This window comes from Bactrocera tryoni, unplaced genomic scaffold (assembly GCF_016617805.1).
Source record: "Bactrocera tryoni isolate S06 unplaced genomic scaffold, CSIRO_BtryS06_freeze2 scaffold_11, whole genome shotgun sequence".
Lineage (NCBI taxonomy): Eukaryota > Metazoa > Arthropoda > Insecta > Diptera > Tephritidae > Bactrocera > Bactrocera tryoni.
The window spans coordinates 17,543,948-17,561,999 of record NW_024395824.1 but is presented as its reverse complement, the minus strand read 5'-3'; the positions used below and the strand labels follow the sequence as shown (position 1 = coordinate 17,561,999).

General features: G+C 36.4%; 2 protein-coding genes and 1 long non-coding RNA gene across 4 annotated transcripts in view; 2 read left to right on the top strand and 1 right to left on the bottom strand.

The window, feature by feature from the left end:
- The window catches only part of LOC120779501 (procathepsin L-like), a 227,552-nt gene extending 223,405 nt beyond the window's left edge, over positions 1-4,147 (top strand). For both annotated transcript variants that reach the window (XM_040111795.1, XM_040111794.1), the window contains exon 4: positions 3,888-4,147. In XM_040111795.1, coding sequence (XP_039967729.1) covers positions 3,888-4,083 — 196 coding nt within the window. In that variant the 3' untranslated portion in view covers positions 4,084-4,147. The remainder of the gene's footprint in view (positions 1-3,887) is intronic.
- Positions 4,148-14,560: 10,413 nt separating this feature from the next.
- On the bottom strand, positions 14,561-15,714 carry LOC120779901. The gene is made up of 3 exons (XR_005705755.1): positions 14,839-15,714; positions 14,751-14,782; positions 14,561-14,696 (listed from the first exon to the last, which is right to left on the bottom strand). It is a non-coding gene; the product is annotated as an uncharacterized LOC120779901 (long non-coding RNA).
- Positions 15,715-15,729: 15 nt separating this feature from the next.
- Positions 15,730-16,949, top strand: LOC120779815. The gene is made up of 3 exons (XM_040112188.1): positions 15,730-15,737; positions 15,869-16,754; positions 16,818-16,949. Exons 1-3 carry the CDS (start codon positions 15,730-15,732, stop codon positions 16,947-16,949), a joined length of 1,026 nt encoding a protein of 341 aa, XP_039968122.1.
- Positions 16,950-18,052: the final 1,103 nt, after the last annotated feature.

The window sequence follows — 18,052 nt, the reverse complement described above, 5'->3', positions numbered from 1 at the left end:
AACATTACGACATGAATTAGCATTTTCGATTAAGCACCAAATTGGGTTTTACAACAACAACAAACGAATGAAGAAATTTTTCAGCTTAACACTTAATTCTTAATTTCACTACTGTTACCTTCACCTGTGTCCATCTAAAGAAATTATTACAAAAAAAACACTGAGAATAAGTCTTTCTCCCATAAAATTCACTGCACGAATGGTGAATTTGTCAATTATACCAATTGTGCTGTCAACGAATAGGCGGCAGCATTCACTGCACTAGTAATTTCTGCTTTTTATGAGGTTGCTATGGGAACTAGAAGCTACCACGTTACTGCATTAAATAGATAGAACACATTTTCCTCAATACAGTACCATAGCTAACTCAAAAAAAAAATGGAGTTATACCACTTGTGCTTTAAAGGGCTCATATGTATGTATGTCGATATGTTTTTTTTGTTATAAAATTGTGAAATAACCAATAGTGCCTTTCGCTAAGGCTAGATGGATTAAAATAGTACACATTTTGTGTAGAGCACAAGCCACTGTTTCATTTAGTCAACGAAATTATAAATTTTAAAATTAGTAAAAAGAAATGACGACGAGCTGGACGGCGAGAATCCAATTTTAACTTGTCGGCATTGGCCTTCCAGTTGACGCAGATCGTGGTCGAATTGTAGTTGCAAAAAATCAAAGTGGATGATCAAAAGAGGTAGCCTGATATGGTTTGTTGATTTGACCCGATCAGGCCCGTTGACGAAGCAAATGTTTTAGCGAAAGAAATCAGGACGCAGGAACCGTGTGGTCAACGTTTCTATTCGAATGTGTAAGACGAATGAATGCAAAGCACCGATGGTCCAATACTTTTGATAGTTGATATCTACTGTTGTGGAATCCTATTTGTCCCCAGATGTAGTGTATTGGTAATGGTGTGGTGGGCAGTAATAGGGTGTGCCACTAGTTCTCCATGTGGAGCAGTGTACTCGGAGGGGAGAGTTTATTCTAATTTAAACAATTTCTTAAAATAAACACACTAATGCTAACGAATTCAAATGCTTCCAGGACTTCTTTTTCAGGAACGAATGCGACAAACGCAATTTTCTTGTACTTTTTCCAATAAATCAAGTCATATGTCATAAATAACACATTCAGTATTGACTTTTAAGGCTTGAAGAAAGTTTGGTTTATTGCTGAAGACCAATGACTTCAAAAAACCCCTCAAGAAGTAGTCTAATGGTTTTAAATCACAATTTCTTGAAATAATCAAATCTCCAATCTTTTCTCACAATTATTCAGTTGTTTCACGTGCTACGTGTTATTATAAATTAGGTAAAATTAAGTTTTTATCTCAGAACACATTCCATGCGCTTGCTTCTTGCTTATGTGAGAACAAACAGTTATTTGAATGTAGAACATTGAGGAGAATCGCAAAAAAATAACATACCAGACCCTTAACGGTACACCATGTTTTCTTACATTATTTAATTGTTGCTGCTCTTAGAGTTGATGCAGCAGGTATGTAGTTACAAGTTGGCGATATCCACTAGAAACCGGTTTAGCAAAAATGACGGGTTATCGTGCAAGTGAGAATATAATACAATTATTATAACTTTAATAAAGGTAAATCAGCAAAAGGGAGGATGCAGTTATGTGTCGAAGTTCACGCAAGAGAAGAAAGTTATCTAATTGAAATTCACTTGGGAGTGGCCAGAAATGATCCTTTTACATATGACTCTAGCAGCTCACGACTTCCGGTTTTAGACCAAGTATCTTATGGGTAGCCAAAGAACATCTGTTTGAAGGCGATCTAAAGTGAAAAGGCGAACCATCCCTCCCAAGGGATCCAACTCGCCTCTATGCAGCAAAAAACGCACGTCAATTAACAAGAGGAAGGTTCGACTTCGAGAAGCTGCAATCATAACAGACAGAAGAACGATTTTCTATTCGACTTGCAATCCTGCTCTCTGAGAGGACTTGTCAACAACTCGGTATAAGAGAACTGTGGGACGGCATTTCAAACTCCTTACGTACAGCTGCAACCAAAACCATTGGAATTCGGAAAATTCAAAAGAACAGCTGGTACGACGAGGACTGTCGTGTCGCCGTGGAGAAAAAACAGACTGCCTATCTCGCAACGTTACGATCGACCACAACGCGTGCGGGAGTTGAAGAGGGAAGCGAGACGCATTTGCAGACAGAAAAAGAAAGAGGCCGAAATGCGTGAGTACGAAGAGCTTGACAAACTGGCCGACATGGGAAATGTTCGAAAATTTTACGAAAAGATACGGCTACTAACAGAAGAAGAACCTCCAAAGGAGATCTTGTGACTGATGCCCAGAGCATACTTAAATTATGGAGGGAACACTTCTCCAGGCTGCTGAATGGCAGTGAAAGCATAAGCAGAACAACAAGGTGGCGGGACCGATGGATTGCCGACTGAACTATTCAAATACTGCGGCGAGGAACTGATAAAAGAGCATACATCAGTTTCTTTGTAGAATATAGTCGAACGAAAGTAAGTCCAACGATTGGAATTTAAGTGTGCACTGCCCAATCCACAAAAGAGACCTCACAAGCTGCTCCCGTGTAATACGGCTGTGTAAACTGACGTTGAGCAATACCAAAAGCTCTGTCAGGATCGGGAAGGACCTCTCCAAGCAGTCCGAGCGATATCAAACAAGGTTTCAGGTAAGGCGTCTCGCTATTGAGCGACTTCTTCAATTTGCTCTTGGAGAAAGTATTTCGAGCTGCAGAACTAAATAGGGAAGGCACTATCTTCTATAAGAGTGTAAAACTGGTGGCATACGCTGATAGGATCAATATCATTGGCTTAAACAACTGTGTTAGTTCCGCTTAGTCCAGAATGGATAAGAAAGGGAAGCAAATGAGTCTGGTGGTGAAAGAGGACAAGACGAAATATCTCCTGTCATCAAAAACACAGTAGTCGCACTCGCGACTTGTCACCCACGTCACTGTTGACAGTCATAATTCCGAAGTCGTATGTAATTTCGTCTATCTTAGAAATAGTATCAACAATTGAGAAGTACAGTTCTCTCTCGACGAACAAGGATCAAACTCTATAAGTCACTCATTATTCTCGTGCTGCTATATGTTGCAGAGGCACGGACGATGACAACATCTGATGAGTCGACGTTATGAGTTTTCGAAGGCGGAAGATTTATAGGCCTTTGTGTATTGGCAAAGACGAATATATCATTCGATAGAACGGTCGAACGACGACATTGTCATAGTTCGGCGAATTAAAAGACAGCTACGCTGACTAGGTCATGTCGTCCGTATGGAAGAAAACACTCCAGCTCTGAAAGTATTCGACGCAGTACCTGCTGTGTGAAGAAGAGGTAGAAGAAGACTTCCACTCCGTTGAAGAGATCAGGTGGAGAAGGACCTGGCTGCACTTGGTATCTCGAATTGGCGAAAGATTGCTGAAATAAGTCACGATTGCCGCGCTGTTGTTTACTCGGCTGTAACTGCGCAAGAGGAGTCTACGTCGTTAAAAAAGAAGAAAAGTTAACTCTTACAAAATACAAGCTATAGGTTTCCTATAAATTTCCTCTCTTCTCAGAGGAATTATTTACCTAATTTTAATCTTTTCTCACATTTTTAATATATCTTACGAATTGACCAATATTTCTGGTAAAAGTCAGCCGTTTGTTATTCGAGTTATATAAGGTCCTGTTTAGGTATGTTTAATTTTAGTCCTCCAGATTGCATTGAGATTACATCATAACAGTTTACACTAAGGTCGGCCAGATAGGTAAAAAATATTCACAGAAACGCTGGTGTGTACTTCTAACAAATTTCGAGAGCATCAAGTATTCCTTTCTGAACCCCTATACTTTATTTCTTGTTTAATTCATGAATATTCGTTTGTATTATTTTTTTAGTGATGGCATTTATGATGACGATTCTTGCTCTTCAGACACAGTTAACCATGCTATGCTTGTTGTGGGCTATACCAAACATTATTGGATCCTCAAAAATTGGTGGGGCGAAATGTGGGGAGAAGATGGTTACATGCGCTTAAGAAGAGGTAAAAATTTATGCGGCATTGCTAATTATGCGGCATATTCTATTGTTTAGGACTTTTGAATTTGTAACTGAAAATTATTAAAAATAAATAAATACAAATACACAACAAAACGAAGACAAGTCCTTTGCTGCTTTCGACGAGAGCTTTACTTTTCTTATATATTTGTAACTTGTAAAAATAAAAGACAAGGAAATAGTTTAAGGTGTAAACCCAATCATATAGAGTAAAGTCAGCCGGATGTTCGAAAACCCTAATATTGTTAATATAGGGGTCAGGCCAATTTTTGCTCAAATTTATCTATTTTAGGCACAAAGATATAATGTTATGTATAAAACGCGCCCTCTTATATTCATTTGGATAACCCACATATTGGCCAATATACGCGGTACAAAATCCCTGGAAGTTCGAAAATCTTTAAATTAAGTATATGGGGGCTAAGGGATGTATTGGTCCGATTCAACCCATTTTTGACATACAGACATACCATTCCATTATAATAGAAGGCTTATCCCTTAATTTCAGTTATACTCGTATGTACATATATAGTATATCACACATTGACCGATATTTTCGATCAAAAGTCAACAGTAGGAACTGGGGTCTAAATATTCGGTAGCCAGGGACTTGAACACTGTTTATTGTATCTAAACAATTAGGTCATAAGGTGGCATACACTAAAGACATTATTCGTGCAAAGTCTTGATTTGTGAACTGGAAACTTAACGAATCAAATGAAATTTAAAATTTTGCTATATGGGAAGTAGACGGGGTTATTGTCCGATTTCATTCATTATTACAATCTGACATAAGAATGCAAAAAAAAAAATGAAGGATTTCACAAAAACGTGAGCGGTGCCAATCCCTTCGCTCAATTTTCACATCGATTCTCATAAAAATCTCCCATACCATCTCGGTGGTAAAATCTAATATATTTGGCTTATTAAGTTATTGATTTATCGCGCTTCTAGTAGGTTTTAATAGTAACTTATAGAGTTTAGCAGTTTTTAACACTGTTGGTAGAACTTCTTAAAAGATTTGTGCTCACCAAATTTGGTTGTTGTAGCTTAAGTGGTTTACTAGATATGAACATTAAACTTCTAAGAGGGCGGGGCCCCGTCCACTTTTTCAAAAATTTTTGGAACTGATTCCCTTGCTACGGCGATCTGCTATACTAAATTACAGTTTTACATCTCAATTTAGTCCTTAGTTACGACACTTTATGTGTTTGCGGTTAATCGCGATTTGTGGGCGTGGCAGTGGTTGGATTACGCCCATCTACGAACTCGAAATTTTTTTTGTACTAAGAAACCTATATACCAAGTTTCATCTCGATTTTTACTCAAGTTACAGCTTGCACGGACGGGCGGACGGGCGGACGGACAGACAGACAGTCAACCGGTCAACTTTTCTCGCCACCCTGATCATTTATATATATACATGTAACCCTATATCTATCTCAATTAGTTTTAGGTGATACATACAACCGTTAGGTGAACAAAACTATAATAATCTGTAGCAACTGGTTGCAAGAGTATAAAAACAAGTTGAAATGAAAAATGACCTGAACCACTTTGAAGGTAATCCAAAGAGGATGGTTTATAAAACAAACAGAAAATGGTAATTTTTAACCGACTTACGAGCGTAGTTTCCAAAAAGTGACTTTTCCACAACAAATGGAACGCTACAAGAACTTTGCGAAAATATCTCACGACATTAATAAAACCATCAGATCGGCTTATGCAGGCACCCAAACAGCAGTGATAAGTCTTCCTGTGCAAGAAGCAAAATATTTATAAATATAAGGATTGGCTGGACAATTTTCAGAAACTGAGAAAAGGCTCAACTGAAGAAGTATGTTAGATGACTGAAATATGATGGAGTGCAGCAATTTGGAAGACAAAAGTCGTTGTTGTATTTACGCCAAATGGTGTATGAAAGTAATATTGACGTAGTAATAATTTGTGAACAATACAAAAATAAAAGCACGAACAAGTGGATTGCAGAAAATTAAATGATATGGGCATGTTGTGACAAAACGTTTCAAGACAAATCACTACAACTGCCACATACCGCCAAGAATACCAAACAACTATCCAGAGACGAAGTAAATTGCTAAAAGCCTCCTCTGTGCTAGACGCTGTCCTGATAAACACAGGAACAAAGAAAACATTTGACGTGGCTTCATTATTGACATATCTTTTGATACCAAAGCCTCAATCCAATTAACTGACTGGTGGGTGTGCAACATATATTCCCAGAGTAATCACCTGGCTATAATGATAAACATCAGCAAACACAAGAAACCGTTTGTCACCAAAAAGTGCATTCCAAATGATGGAAGGTAAACTTGACAAGGAACTTTTCCAATCTATGCTGGCTGAAAACCTGAAAGACGATAAAGATGAATATCATCGGACCAACGTGTGATAGAACATATCACCAAATTGTTTCGCGGCAAAGAAGACGAAAATCCCTTTAGCGAGGCGTATAAAATCGTAATGAAAAAAAAAGAACTGTGGTAGAAACGCTCTTCCTTAAGCAAAGTCAAGACGCCAGAGGTCCACAACTGGAAAAAGCAGAGGCAAAACCGGTATTCCGGCTAAAAAAGCAAACGGAAGCATTAGCATTATACAAATCTGGGATGATGCCAGCCAACATAATAGCTCGACCACTAAAGGAAATCTATGACAAACGCAAAAAGTTAAGCAGTAAGCGAACATTGGCAGAAAAAAGCGAAGCAGGCAAGGGAATAAAATGAAATGTACTAGCATGGGCGGAGCAAAAATACGGCGAGACATACTTCATTACACAGTTTTTAACGGAGCATGAATGTTTCAGAGAGTACCTGAATTGGTACGGTCATGACAATGGTTTTACTTGTTTTTCACTACTGTTGACAGCAGTAGAAAAAAAGCAGAGCAAATATTTTTGTACTGTCTGAAACTTACAACAGACCGGCTGGATCTGGAGAAGGAAGTGGCAAGCCGGAATACACCAGATAATGTAGTGCCTTTCATGTTGCAAACGAGACAAAAATAGCGAATGTTACCACGGGCTGAGAAAAGCCGAACACCAAGGAAGCAGAACCGCGAGTAGCGAGTAATTGACGTGAGCCAAGCTAAGCTGATTCAGCGATATATTGCTTAGTGGCAGTCCTGCAGATCGCGTCGATTCGGAGGTCCAATATAGTAAGTCCAAGTAACTGGTTAAGCGTGATCCCCAATGAAGTGTACCTTAGTAGAAATCGTACATACTGCATAGTGTTAAGGATCAGTATCTATGGAAGATTTCTCTTCCGAAAACAAAAAAAAAAACCATACATACATTCATATAGGCAAAGCTATATTACATGTTTAAAGAAAGGAATATAACAAAGTATATTGCTAATCAATTTGAAATTCCTCGCAGCCCTTTATCAACTAAAATAAAGCAAGGATTTTAAACAAGTAAGGAAGGGCTAAGCTCGACAGCCGCCACGTAAGAAACCCTACTAATGGAAAGAAAACAACAGCCTCGTATAAGTGACCCCCCCTTTTATGACAACTCCTTCAAACGTGTTTACGATTATGATTTGAGGGCATGCACCTGGAATGTTCGGTCCCTTAATTGGGAAGGTGACGCTGCAGAGCTGGTTGCTGCCCTCGTGCAAATAAAGGCTGACATCACTGCCGTTCAAGAAATGCAGTGGACGGAACAAGGACTTAGGTGAGTAGGTCCTTGTGGCATTTATTACAGTGAGCATATAAAGGAGCGCAAATTCGGTGTGGAACTCGTAGTGGGAGAGAGACTCTGTCGCCGAGTACTGCCATTCACTCCGCTTAATGAACGCCTAGCCACAATCTGCATCACAGCGAGGTTCTTCAACATATCGCTGATTTGCGCCCACGCCTCGACGGAAGAGAAGTACGATGTGACCAACGATGCCTCCTATGAGAGATTAAGGCACACCTATGCCACCGCCACGATGACAAAATCGTGCTTGGCGACTTTAACGCCAGGATGGGCAAGGAAGGTATTTTTGGCATAACGATATGGTTATTTGTAGTAATAGATTCCAGCATACGAAAATTCACAAAGTTATCTGGCTGTCTTCTGATCGAAAAGCCACCAACTATATCAAACGTGTTGTGTAAGACGGAAGACACACGTACAGTGTTTACGACTGGAACTGAACCAAACTGAAACCATTGCTTTTCGGAAAATGAAAAAGAACAACTGGTGCAGTGCCGTGTTGCAGTGGGGCGATAGCAGACTGCCTACCTCGCAATGTCACATTCGATCACAAAACGTGCGGGATGGGATAGATACCGAGAGTTGAAGATGGAAGAGAAACGCATTTGCAGATAAGAAAGAGAGACGGTAATGCGTGATTCCGAAGATCTTGACAAGCTGACGGACAGACGAAATGCTCGAAAATTCTGTTCGCTGTAGCTGACTAAACCGTTACATGAAATGAAAAATGGCCTGAACCACTTTGAAGGGAATCCAATGAGGATGGTTTGTAAAAAAAATCAGAAATTGTTCATTGTTAACCGACTTACGATCGAAAATTTCCACTTTCAATTTTTTTTTGCTTTGTTTTCCATTTGGTTTGTTGGTAAATTATTTGAATCGTTCAATTTCAATATTTTGCTTTTTTATTTCGGCTATTTAAAAGGTAAATTATTGAAAAACGTTCAGTGAAAACTTTATGGGTGTTTCATACGAAGAGATCAATTACAGATTAAAATTTGTTACGATCACAGAAAGAGGTCACGCTAATATCGGTGGCAAAAAAAATATCGGGGCAAATAAGAGGTTTGCCGAACGCACACATTTTTCTTTGGATGGTGGATGGTGGTTACACCAGATCAAATTGATCAAATCTTTTCTGCGGAAATTCCTGATACAAAATTATATGGAATGGTGAAAACCAATATGGTTCATGGCCCTTGCGGACACCACACTCCCACTTCGGTTTATATGTCTACATAGCAATAACTGCACAAAACACTATCGACGTGCTTTTCTTTCGGAGACGCAAACTGCAAATGATGGATATCCACTGTATTGGCGTTGCTATCCAGACGACAATCGCAGAGCATTTAGCATTCAATTTAGATGAGTGAATATCGAAGTTGACAACACATCGATCTTACCATTTTCGCCACTATTGTCTAATTCACTTTCAAAAGTCATATCAAAGTTGAGTCTTGCAGTTTGGTGAAATCGGTCAAATACGTTTGCAAGTACGTCGTCAAAGAAAGCAACATGAGATCGGCAAGTATCAAATAGGTCGATACGTGAACTGCAATGAAGCGTTTTGTAAGATATTTACTTTTGCAACTCATAAACGCTTTCCGACTGTTGTGCATTTCGCAGTTCATATAGAGAATTCCAAAGAGTGTATCTCAACCCAGAGAATACTGTACAACAAGCGGAAACACCGCCAACAACAAAATTGACATTGACGAGTTTTTTCTCAACTTGGGTAATTGATCCGTTTGCGAGAACGTTGCTCTATTCATATTATACATGGAATACATCGTCGAAGAAATGGTTAAATAGAAAGCAAGACCAACCAGTAGATTGACATCCAGGTGTGTTTTCAACTAATATCTTAGGACGAATTTACACAATCCACCCGAAAAACAATGATTGCTTCTACCTTCGACTGCTATTGATAAATGTACGTAGTTCAATTTCATTTACATAAGTCATTGCGTACTGTGAATGGTACGGTGTGTACAACTTTTTGAGAAGCATGCTAGCAATAACAATTGCTGGAACATGATAATCACTGGAACCAAACAATGGACGATGCGATAGCCACTGAAGTTCGCACACTTTTCGCGATGCTCATTTCAACATATCAGCCTTCAAACCCGCGTCAATTATGGGATACGAACAAAAATGACATTGCCGAAGACATTTTACATCGAATTCAGTAAGAGTTGGAAATGGTCAAAATCCGATCGTCTTGACAATGACGACGAAGCCGTGAATTATCCAGTGGAATTTTTAAATTCTTTGGAGAGGCTCGGTATGCTGCCGCATCATTTGCGTCTGACAATTGTATGTGTCATTAGTATACTTTGCAATCTGCATGCGCCGAAACGAAGTAATGGAACCCGACTGATTGTGACGAGTCTATCGAAAACAAGGGAACAGAATGCTTGATTCTACGAATATGATTTGCCATTTTAATTCAAACTTATTCAGTTTCCAGGGAAAACTTCATTTGAGATGACAATCAACTGGACACAAGGTAGAAGTGTGTGGCATAAATCTGGAAATGCTATGTTCTCAGTAGATACAGTAATAAACCTTTGCCATGTTTACATATATATACTCAACTCTAAAAAATCTTAGGGTGTTGTGTAACACTTTTTTTGCAACTTTCATGGTAATTAGGGTGTTGTGTTAGCATTAAACCTCCATATATATGTATATCATGTAATGGAAGTGTTTACGTTATTTTAGTGATTATTTTAAATTACTTTGAATGTTTCTTAAATTTTACTGGGATGTTACTTGTTATGTAAGTTGTTCTTTAATGTTGTAAGCAATAAGATACAGTCATAGGGGACAAGCTTTCGTTTGACATATACAAATTGGTTAGCCGTTACAAGAGAAAATTAGATGAAATTTGCATAATAAATACAAATAATTTATTTAAATAAAATAAGCGACTTTAAAGATAAAAAACAAGATTAGCTTAGGAAGTGAAATGTAAACAAATACAGCGGTAGAAAACCACCGAGAAATCTAACACCAGGGGCATATTTTAAATATAACAACTCACTACTTACAAAATATCTGATTATCAAGAAATCAATGTTTTAAGGACGAAATATGAAGCATAATGACGTTTAAATCATCTATTAATAAAAATATACCATTAATAAATCATTTTAGATTTGTATTAAATAACATTATTTGTAATTTTTGCCTCGTATTTACTACCTCAATATATACAGCACTGCGTTGCTGCCGCTTACAATCTAAGACGGCCGGTGTTCACCCCTCAGAAAGCTACCACGAAAAGGTTTCCTACTGTTTCTACTGTGGCCATGTTTTTCACACGGCCAGCTATACGTGTCGTGTTCACGTGTTTTGTTTATCAAGCTGCGTTACATTGAAAAAAATGTAGAAAAATCGCAAATAAATAATTTTCAACACAATATAAATTAAACTTTCTTTTGATTTCAAAACACATAATTTCACGCAGGACAACGTCTGTGGGGTCAGCTAGTAATATATAAAAGTCGTAGTTTCTTATTTTCTCAATCTAAAACAAATTATAAATAACAACAGGAGCATTACTAATTTTTTTAATAGTAGCACCTAGTGATTGTTGTTGTATGGTGTACGTTGCTATGCATTGATTGTGAGTAATATGTATGAAAATGTATGAGCGTGCATACATATCGACGCAGATTTTTGCGAGTCACGGAAAAATATTTTAGACAAATATTATAAATCGACAACAGCTATGTTGCCGCTTTTCTCACTTCTTTCTGTGAAGAAGCATCCGAAAGTTGTTCAATTTATGATTTTTAGCGTTTGCCATCGTCGCGAAAAGACACTTGTGGGCAAACGCATGCTCGGGGAGATGTGAAGGTGGTCGCTTTTATGAATGAAGCGAGTTTGCTTGTTGAAAGTTCGGTCGCGTTTATGAATGAAATTGTTCTTGCTGTAAGATTTACTACATTTGGCTGCCATATTGACTTGTGACGCCGCTGATGCTATTTCAGACATTTGTTGTTTTTGTAGAACAATATTTGTAATTTTTGCGGATGACATATCTACATGTGAACGCATATAAGTATGTATGTTGTGTATGCATTATTTGTGTGGGAATGTCATACGCACATATTTACATGTGTACGCAGATAAGTATGCCTGATGCCATTTCAAACGATTGTTTTTGTAAAGCAATGTTTGTAGCTTTTGGGGGTGACATATTTGCATGTGTACGCATATGTATACAAGTATGTAGGTTTGTGTATGCGTTATTTGTGTACTAATGTCATACGCACATATTTATGTACGTACAGATGAGCAGGTCGCACATGTTATTATTGATAAGTGATAATATGATTTGAATTCGCGAAAGCGAACATAAACACATATGGTCATGATACATGTTAATATACATATGTATGTATGTAAGTTTTGAAAGATAAAATATACGATTAATGTTCATTTATCACTATTGCAATATATTTCAATTTTTAAATAATATTATGATAATTTGTTATATAAATATGTAAGTATGAATATATCTAAGACAAAAAATAATTAAAAAAGGGCTTTATTTTTACATTAACCACGAATATTGCTCTGAAAAAGTAATTTAATTTAAATGTATTCAATTGTACATGTATTCATAAATATATGTACACAAAAAGAATTCATATGAATTCACATGTTTGCATATAAACGTATAAAAATATAAGCAAAAGAGCGAACATACATACTTATGTACGTCTGTTAGAGCAATATATAGTTATGAGCATAATTTTTATTCCACGCGCTGCTCTGTTCAAGCAAAATGTTAAAATTTCTGCTGCAGAGCTGGCTGTGGTGAAACACCTCCATCTCGACTGAGTTACGGATAAATATTTTTACGTTCTTCGCGCCGTGAACCTTCTCTATTATAAACGTTCTCTGCTATAAATATACGTTCTCTGCTCTTGGGTAGTACCCCACAACATTCCTGCCGTTTTTTTGGACAACCATTTTGCCCACGCTTCCAACGCACATGGAAGCGAGATGGCATAACTCACGGTTTGCTCACTTCAACGGACGAGATTTTCAACAATATTGGCATCAAAATAAAACGCAAATTTTCAGCATGTAGTGAGTTCCCCATATAAAAAATAATAAAAGCTCCATAAAGAAGCTTTTTTCAAAAACTAAACTTTGTATTAAAAACTAAATATTATAGTATTTGTTATTTGTTATTTGCTTTGAAGGTCATGAAACGTTGTTCTTTTCAATCTGCGCCTGCTATTTTTAGTCTCTCTTAGTCGTCGGGCTTCAGCGTTTACGTGGTTTTGCAACTTTGTGGCATGTTTCGATGCCGTTTCGCGAATGACTTCCCGAACCATTTTTATGTGAACATCACGATGTAGATCTGAAATCCGTATGCACCACGGGGCATTTACAATTTTTTGCAGAACTTTATTTTGGAATCTTTGTTCCATTTTGATGTAGCGCATCCCCATAGTTGAATCAGATATACGTAGCAGTTTTGTTAGTGAAGTTTATATGTATAGACTTCAACTCGTTGAGAGTAATGTTTCATTTTTGAATCCATTCTACAATTAGGTTGATTGAAGACTGCATTCTGTTCGACGACTCTTCTTCATTTTTAACAGCAGTAATGATGCAGGTATCATCTGCACATGTGGCGATTGTGCGGTTTGGCGGCGTAGGCATATCGCTAGTAAACGAGAGATATAAAAGTGGTCCCAGGACACTTCCTTGGGGTACACCTGTTTTTATTGGCTGTAACATAGTATATGATTGTCCCTGCTTGATTCTGAAATATTGCTCAGGTAAGAGAAAAGTAGTTAGTTAGATGCTTTGGAAAGAGAAGTCTTAATTTATGTAGTAAGCCATGGTGCCATACTCTATGGAACTCCTGGGATACGTCAAGAAAAACAGCTGTGCAAATTTGCTTTTTTCCATCGCATCCTCAATTATATCTGTTATTTGATGAACTTGATCGACTGTGGAATGTTGCGATCTAAATCCAATTTGATGAATTGGTATAAGGACCTTTTCTTCAACTATGCTCTGAAGTCTTCTTATAATTACAACTTTAAGTAGTTTGGACAAAATGGGCAACAGAGAGATTGGACGATATGATGATGCTTCCTGCGCTTTCACGGGTTTTTGTACCATAATGATTTCAGATAACTTCCATGACAAGTGAGACTTCTTCTACGCGTTGCGATCCTTCCAGCTGCGGTAAAGTTTCATGGAACAGAAGAGGACTAAATGTTTTAGTGAGTTTCTCTGAAAAAACTTTTTCTTCGTCTCTTTTGGCCCAGGATCCGTTTGGCTTTCTGAGAGGTGCATTCGACAGTATTGGTTTCCTAGCATTTTTTACAGCTTTTCAAGGGGAATAATCCGTATGTTTGTTTGGCGTTAATTTCTCAATGCAACTAGAAATATTTTGATTTGTAAATAACTATATTTTAGTGCTGAGAATCTTAGCTAAATTGTTCTGTTCTGTTTGTGTTCTCTTTTTCTTTATGAGATCTAAAATGTCTGATAGATATTTAGTATAAAAGTTTTTAAGCTATTGCATAGATTTTTACGCAGCTTCTGAGCGAGGGGACCGAATGCAGAAATTTCGTAACGGAAGTATGCCTGACGCTTAAAACGTCACACACAGGTGACGCTGTGTGGCGTAAAAAACACATTGCGGTGACGAAAAATGTTGCATACCACAAAGGCGGTAGTGTCTGGATGCAGGATGACTCATGAGCGAAATATTTTTTTTCTCTTTATTTAATAACAATAATAACAAAATCAAAATAAAATGCACAATCTATAACAAATATTTGAATGAAATATACACTATTTAACTTTAATAATTTAAAACATACTCCATTATTTGGTTGCTGCACGCTATAGATTTGAATTTTACCAATGGTCCAAATGATTTCTGTAATATTAAAGTTTTTAATTATACACACAACATTAAATTCACAATGCTTACCTTTTTCTCCTTGTTAACCTCTTTCGTTTTCTCTATATAAAAGAAATTAATAATATATATATATAAATTAGAAATGTTCGCTATGTACGCTATGAGCAATGTGGAGTCTCCACAAGCAATATGCACGGCAATGCAGCTATAAATTCTCTCTTGTCGAGATGCCTCGTAACAAATGTCCGCCATTGAACCCGCACCTTCTCTATACTTTACCACGGTAGATGACTTTACATTTTCTGGAATAAAATTTGTGTATAAAGTGTTTTTTGAATATTGAATATGAATGAACAAAGTGCATTTATTATTAACGAAGAAATAGTGGAAGAAAATGAGTGAGTACTCTATATACATACATTTTATTATTATCACAAATGCAGTATTATAAAGATAACCTAAATTTTTGATATTAAAATGAGCGATATTAAAGGTAGCCCTTTTATACACACAAACATACACACGCGTATAGTTTAAATTCTCAATTTAGATTCTAATATGTATATACATATATATATTTATAAATAAATTCATTCTTCATTATGTATATAACAGAAACCATCAAACCAAGCACATGTACTATTCAGTACCTTTGTTTTTGGTGTATAGATAATGCACATGAATGCCGCGCAAAGAAAGTATATATAAATGTATGTACATCGCGCGAAATTCGATAATCACTTCTTAATATTGTTATATTTTTATAAATGAGTAATTTTGTTTTGCTGTGTCATTACACTATTTATACCTAGATATTTTCATTTTATAGAGAAGAAAAGCGTAAAGAGGTAAAAAGAATAAAAAGAGAAAAAATCATAATGTACGTCAAAGGGCATATTATCAGCGTCAGAAAGATTTGAAGAAAAATGAAGAAATAAAAATCATAAAAAAAGAAAAAGAAATAAAAATAATGAAAACAGTATCAAAATCAAAATCAAATGCTGAACGTCAAAGGAAATTTCGTCAACATAATGCAGAAAAATCTTACATGGAAATGTAAGTTGATTTAATAATAATAATATTTTTTATTTATTTTATTTATTTATTTATTTTTATTTATTTATTTAAAAGAAATTGTAATATATGCTTCAATATTATTTAATTTAACGATTTCATAATTTTTACAGAAAAACACGAAAATTGTGTAGTAATGAAGATAATATCGTGCGATGTAGCGCTGTTGAAAATATAGAAAATGTAACGTTACAAGAAAATCAATTTCACAGCCAACAACTTCATATTTATGAACAGCGTAATGAATGCATTACTCCCGAAGTTATTCTACATAGAGACACAGGAATTCCTGGCGATGGTAATTGTCTATTCCACTCGCTCATAAGTGTTTTGCAACTTCAAATTGAGAGTTGTGACTTGAGAAATCAGTTACGCGATTCACCCTATTTAAACTCCTGCCACAATCCGCAAGAAGCATATAACATTCTATCAAGTAGTAATGATTACGGAGATTTGGATTGTTTGTACTTATTCTCTAAAATGTACAATCAAAATATTTGTGTACATTATTGTTTTTACAACATAACTACAACGAATGAAGACACTATCTTTTGTCATTTTAAAGCGAATGATACACAAAACTGGATTCATCTTCATCTTCGTGAACAACATTTCACACCTTTTTATGAAGTATCAGATTTATTTGAGACAGTACAAGACGCTACCCAAAATGAAGCCCATGGTGATGCCAATATTGAACTATATCGTGATAATTATGATGAAGATCCTACAGAAGATAACCATAACAATCATGAAAATGAAATTGAGATTGATAGAGAAGATCGAATTGGTGAAAATAATATGGATTTTATTGATGATGGCACTATTCCAGTTTATACAAATTATCGTAAACACAGTATAAGTCATATTGATTTTTATAACAAATTTACGAGTAATTTATTCGGTCATTCTTGTATTATTTGCGACAGACTATGGTGGAAAAGAGACTTGAAAAAGTCGACCAGTAAACATGAAAGTATTTTGAAAACAATATTGCAGGTAATTTAATTTTCACTCTATATTTTTCTTTCTATATTTTGATAATACGAATTTGATTTTTAGAATTACATACCTGGTGAAATTGTTCAAGTCTGCTCTACGTGTTATACATCTTTGCAAAACGAAAAATTCCTCTCATGTCAACCTACAATGGTTTTGCATATCCGAAAATTCCATCACATTTACCAACGTTAAACCTTATCGAGCAACGGTTGATTTCCCCGAGTACCGTTCATGCAGATTCGTAGACTGAGACACGTTAATGGTCAGTATGGTATTTATGGACAGATAATTAATGTACCTGTTGAAGTTAATACAATGGTGAAACAATTGCCAAGAAACATTGAAGATGACCACTGCTTTTATGTGCATTTGAAAAGAAGTTGATTCACAAAACTAGTTATGTCCACGGGCTTATAAATAAGAGCCATATTAAAGAGTGGTTATCGTATTTAGTATCTACGCCTCTTTATATTCATTATGACATTAAAATCGATGAATCTTTTTTACTGGCAATGAACGTACTTCGCAATTGAATATGGATGAAATAAGTGAACATGTGCCAATTGAAGACAATTTAGTTGCGCAGCAACAAACTCTTTGTGGAATGATGATTATTTTTGAGTATAGCACCCGCTGAATATAACAGGCCAGTCAGTATTTTAATGGATGAACATGCGGAAGAACTATCTTTTCCGACAATCTACGGCGGTCAGTTTCGAACATACAGAGATGGTGTTATTGTTACTCCATTTATGCAAGCTACCAGCGAACTTCGGCGTACTGATAGGCGTGCTACTGACCCACAACACCTTTTATACATCGCTGTTAAAATTATGAGGTTGAGAGTTAGTAAATGTGTCAACTTTGCGTTTAAGCATATTGGACAAGGTACTTCAATTACGAAAGAGACCATTCAATCTGAAGAATATATAAATAATTGTTTAGAAACAAATCTCGCATTTCTTCGCTGCATACCAAATTCTGCTTGGTTTTGGTCAGATCGCAAAAAGATGTTTTTGCAATGATCAGGCAATTAGGGCCACCAACTGCTTTTATGACTCTCAGCGCCAATGAAACTGGCTGGGAAAATTTATTGAAATTATTGTACAAATTGAAAAATGAGGGAACCGAAATTTCAGGTGAGGTTTTAGCAGAAATGAGTTATGTGCATAAAGCTCAACTTGTGAATGAAGATGCCGTAACTTGTGCTATCTATTTTAATAAAATGGTAAATTGTCTGTTAAAAATTTTGCAATCAAAGAAAAGAAGTCCATTCGGAAAATATAGAGTAATAT